This window comes from Panulirus ornatus, chromosome 49, assembly GCF_036320965.1.
Source record: "Panulirus ornatus isolate Po-2019 chromosome 49, ASM3632096v1, whole genome shotgun sequence".
Taxonomy (NCBI): domain Eukaryota; kingdom Metazoa; phylum Arthropoda; class Malacostraca; order Decapoda; family Palinuridae; genus Panulirus; species Panulirus ornatus.
This window is the reverse complement of record NC_092272.1, coordinates 2,037,029-2,042,370: the sequence shown is the minus strand read 5'-3', so window position 1 is coordinate 2,042,370 and position 5,342 is coordinate 2,037,029. Positions and strand designations below refer to the sequence as shown.

The window sequence follows — 5,342 nt, the reverse complement described above, 5'->3', positions numbered from 1 at the left end:
TCACTAGCCCTCCTGATACCCAGGCAGATAGCACTGATAACATACCTCCCTGGTTGAAGGCTGCTTGCCAACTACTACCAACCCAGTCAACAGGTCATAAGGTTCAAGACAACACTATGGCAAGGATTTTTTTTCCATCTGTATTAACAATCAATGACACAACTCACACCCTGAATCCAGTATGACTGGTCAGATTGGGGAAAACTTTCTGCATCATACCGATATCAAAACTAAAGATATACTATCAGCACTAAATGGAATGAAAGTATAAATATACTGACAGGACAAGAAAGTTTTCTCTGAGGACAATGAATGAGGTGGAAAAAAAAATGATAAAAGCCCTTTACTGCTCTTTTCAATAGGTCTAATGCTACAAGGTACATTCCATAGGACTAGAGGTTGCCAATGTAACTACATTCAAAAGGGGTAATATATCACTGCTCAGAAATTATTGTCTAGTCAGCCTAAGGTTTGTATTTGGTAACAGTAAACTTAAAAGAAACCATCACTAAGGAAAATGTAAACCAATTTGAGGACCACCACCTCATTAACAATCCTCAGCAACATAAATCCTCACGTCCAACAAAACTGCTTTATTTCTTAATGATGTAACCAACCTTTACGATGATAGTAAAGCACTCTGTCCACAAACATACAATCACTCCTTGTCACATATATCACTTGACAAAACTTAAACTCACACAACTAGCAAAATGGTAGGAGTAATAGGTAGAAACATTAGTCAGAAACTTTATGTAGAAGAAGTAGGTAGGACCATTAAGTAGAAGTATTAGGGTGGAACATTAGGAAGGCACAATAACTAATATCAGTTGGTGGAAACATTCAATATGGGCCTCAGAAAACACTGCACAAGAGTCGCCCTCTGCCAGTGGCCTCTTGAGGGTAAGGCACTAAAGGCTAAAAAGCGGCACTGGAGTTTATCAATTAGGGAGACTCTTTGCCATGGCTACCCCTTCAAGGGAGTTCCTAAAGTGAACAGGTGTCAGAGATATAGACAGACTGATATTAAAGCAGCTGATGTCATGTATTTAGGGAACTGGCTGACTGGCCATAAACAAAGAGCAGCACGATAAGATGTAATGAACAGTGTGCCACAAGGATCTGTTCTACCTATATCTCTGGTACCCTGTTCTCTGCGGAAAGTCCCATCAAGGGGGTGCCGTGGCAAAAGAGTCTCCACTTATCCCAGTCCTTACATGCCTTCCTTGCATTCTTCCCCAATTTATCTCCCTCCAGTACTTTTCCACATTATTTCCCCATGTCACTGGTGATCTTCTCACACCAACCCCTTTAATCAAACTCTCATACACTCTACATAAATTCCCCATCTTGCAGTTCTCTTTCCAATGAATAAAGTATTCCCTGGACATTTGAGGCCTTGCTAACTTTGTTGATTAGCCAGGGAATTGGAAATCTCCCAAATTTGGTTAAATATTGAACTATACATAGAAATACTTATGATAATGAAAACATATTTATTAGGTACTTACGTATTTCCAGCGGTGCAACTGCACGAGTGCAGAGGGGGTTGATGATGATGGTTGTATGAGGTGATGTGGAGGGGAACTTGAAATATGTCACTTAAAACATTAATAACTGTATATGTGGCACCCACAACCATTCACATGCAGTGGAGAATTTTGTCAGCATTCGGCGTGTGCACACAACAGGGCTGACAGATGCTCCTTTGATATCTTCCAGCTAGGGAAGGAAGCCTCATTCTTTGAAGCCTGGGTGCTGACAAGGCCAGACTTCAAGTAGAGGTCTGTCTCATCCCCACTATACAGGCCACTGTCCATCATGAGACTAATGAGGTGCTCCCTGCAGGGTTCCACACTGGCCATGTCAGCATTGAGACTTGCTAGAAATCTTGCAAACTGTCCAAACATTTCCAAATTCAGGACTTCAAAAGCCATCCATAACTTGCCTTACAGCCTTCAATTATCACATGTTGAGCAAAGCCTTTGTCAGCATCCAGTAGCTTGATTCCTCTTGCAATGGGAGCCTACAGTATCCTCCTGCCCGTACCATTTGAGTACTGCCACCTCCAGATCTACGGTAAACTTGACAGTTTTCATCCTATACCTCCCTTCTACTGTCTTCCCTGGGTCGTTCTGTAGCACAGCAAAGGCACCAAGCTCTTCCTTTTGTTTCTCAAGGGCACAGGTCAATGACTTGATCTTAAACTCCCTACACACCATATGCATTCTTTTTCTTGTAAGCATTACTAATGCTCAGCAAATAAACCTAAACTGCAGGCTAATACTTACGAAATTTTCACAAAAGCTCATTATGAAATCAATTTCTTTTTCAATCATAAGATACAGTAGCTCAGCATTACATGTTATCATTAATCAAATTCACAGCTCTAGAGAAGTTAAAACCTATACATCTGTGCTAATTTTTGTCTCCAAACTGAAGCTGGATTTACTGTTGCCTCACATGAATGTAAACTGATGTAGCCCCCATACTGTGATTCCAGAGCATGCAGAAAAGATCTACAGGTAACTGATGGAAAACAGCTCTGTTTTGATAAAACATGAAAACAAAAAACAAACAAAAAAAAAAAAACACGATTCATCAGAATTAACGGTATCAATACCAAGCAAAAAATTTGTATTATACAAGAACAATTCCTTGGGAGCTTAAAACAAAAATAGCCTACACTGCAGTAACAAATGCCCATGAATGTGGGAGCTTCACTGAGCATAAGTCAAATGTATTCAGCTCCTGTCAACAGACAATGTTATTAAGACAACCACAAGTAAGCCGTGTTATTGAGGTAAAAGTACAAACTGCTGGGGCTCATCTCCCAAAACCGTTTCCTGCCAAACAGGAGACTCCCAAGACAGATCCATAATGGATAAGAAATATGAATACATGACTAACTAGAAAATTAAGGATCTACGTCTGTCATCAACTTTGAAAGTCAGGAAGCACAGACTTATCCACATTTTGGAAAAAAAACTCAATGGTTAAAAAAAGGAAAAGATAAAAAAGGCCACATTCGTTCACACTCAGTCTCTAGCTGTCAAGTGTAATGCACCAAAACTACAGCTCCCTTTCCACATCCAGGCCCCACAAACTTTCCATGGTTTACCCCAGATGCTTCACATGCCCTGGTTCTATCCACTGACAGCACGTTGACCCCAGTATACCACATCGTTCCAATTCACTCTATTCCTTGCACGCCTTTCACCCTCCTGTATGTTCAGGCCCCGATTGCTCAAAATCTTTTTTTACTCCATCCTTCCACCTCCAATTTAGTCTCCCACTTCTTCTCATTCCCTCCCACTCTGATACATATATCCTCTTTGTCAATCTTTCCTCACTCATTCTCTCCATGTGACCAAACCATTTCAACAAACCCTCTTCTGCTCTCTCTACCATACTCTTTTTATTACCACACATCTCTTACTCTTTCATTACTTACTCGATCAAACCACCTCACACCACATATTGTCCTCAAACATTTCATTTCCAACACATCCACCCTCCTCCTCACAACCCTATCTATAGCTCATGCTTTGCAACCATATAACATTGTTGGAACCACTATTCTTCAAACATACCCATTTTTGCTCTCTGAGATAACGTTCTCACCTTTCACACATTTTTTAATGCTCCCAGAACCTTCACCCCCTCCCCCACCCTGTGACTCACTTCCGCTTCCATGGTTCCATCTGCTGCTAAATCCGCTTCCAGACATTTATATTCATGAATATTCAAAGAAATGCAAAGTGAGTTTTTCTGTTCCTTAAAATATGAAAAACTTTAAAGCTTTTGGAGGCCTTACTTCCCTGGTTCCTCAGCCTAAGGACTTGGAGGATGTAGAGTATTTTAAATACCTGGGAGAGGATACAGTGAATGTGTTGGAAATGAAATGTTCGAGGACAACATGTGTAAAGAGGGTCGATTGAATAAGAAATGATAGTGTTTGAAAGAGAAATGATAGGGTAAGAAAGAGGTGTGGTGGTAAGAGAACATATGAAGAGGGTGCACTGAAATGGTTTGGGCATATGGGGAGGATGAATGAGGAAAGGATGACTAAGAGGGTATACAGGTCAGAAATGGAGGTAACAAGGAAAAGGGGGATACCAAGGAGGAGGTGGAAGGATGGAGTGAAAGATGCTTTGAAGTCTCAGGGCCTGAACGTGCAGGAGGGTGTGAGGCATATAAATTGGAGCAATGTGGTTTATAGGGGACAACATGCCACTAATGGGCTGAACATGGGCATGGCAAGTGGTTGGGGGGTACCATGGAAGGATTCGTGGGGCCTAACCGTGGATATGGAGCTCTGGTTGCTGCTGAAAAAGGAAATGTTAATAAAAAAAATGCATAATCTTGATGAGAAATTTATTAAAAAACCTTAAGAGTAGTGTGTGTATCTGATACGAGTAAAAACCTGAATAAACAATCTAGACAGGAATCAGAATATTTCTATGTTCAAAGAAATTCTGTAAATCTGTGATAACTGTTAAGCAAAGGAAACTATATATTTACGAGAGGAACTAACCTTTCACAATCATAGACACAGCACCATGTTACAAATCTGCCATACCAATGAGACCAAATGAAGTTCCTGTTATGAGAGCAGTAAGGTCAGTGGTAATACTAGTGTTGGCTTCCAGTGTGTGTAAGTGCCTTGTTGATATAAGCCTATGACTTAGGACTTGTCTTGTATTGGTCAGCATATGTATATTCAATAAAAATCTGACACCTTCATGTTTCATCTTGATTGTTTTCACTAAGAGTTGCTCCTGTAAGTGTTGGAGTACAGTCCTCTGAAACCATTGACTGAAGACAAAATTAGCCCCCCAAAAATCCACTACAGTATATTACAAACTTAACTCTCTTTTTCTTGCCGGTTCAGAGTATATTTTGAACTCTCGACAGACTTTTTCTGCTGTGTCATAAATTCATCAATAAATGGGTACACTCTGATATTGTGGATCTTGACCCCCCTGCTGTTGTAGCAAAAGCTCTTGAGACATCGATCACACACATGAGCATTTGGTATCGGCAACCGGGGTTCATCCTTTACAATCCAGCTGAAAAGAGAGAGAAAAAAAATTTATTTCAACTTATAAAAAGGAAGCTATATTCAGATGCAGTTCCAAAGTTCCAACCTATCAACTACTTGGAAACAATATATACAATACAGGCTGACAAGAGAAATTTTATGCATATAAAGAAATATAAACATAAACCTAGCTATCTACACTGTCACTTCTAACATGATCAATGATGATCTAAAACCATGGTTCCTAACCTTTCTCAACCTAGATCCTCCTTCCAAGAAACAATGATGGCTGATGCCC

General features: G+C 40.2%; 1 protein-coding gene across 2 annotated transcripts in view; it reads right to left on the bottom strand.

Moving 5' to 3' along the window:
• Window positions 1–4,360: 4,360 nt before the first annotated feature.
• Window positions 4,361–5,342, bottom strand: part of Pbp49 (proximal sequence element A Pbp49) — a 28,569-nt gene continuing 27,587 nt past the window's right edge. For both annotated transcript variants that reach the window (XM_071690796.1, XM_071690795.1), the window contains exon 10: window positions 4,361–5,072. In XM_071690796.1, coding sequence (XP_071546897.1) covers window positions 4,868–5,072 — 205 coding nt within the window. In that variant the 3' untranslated portion in view covers window positions 4,361–4,867. The remainder of the gene's footprint in view (window positions 5,073–5,342) is intronic.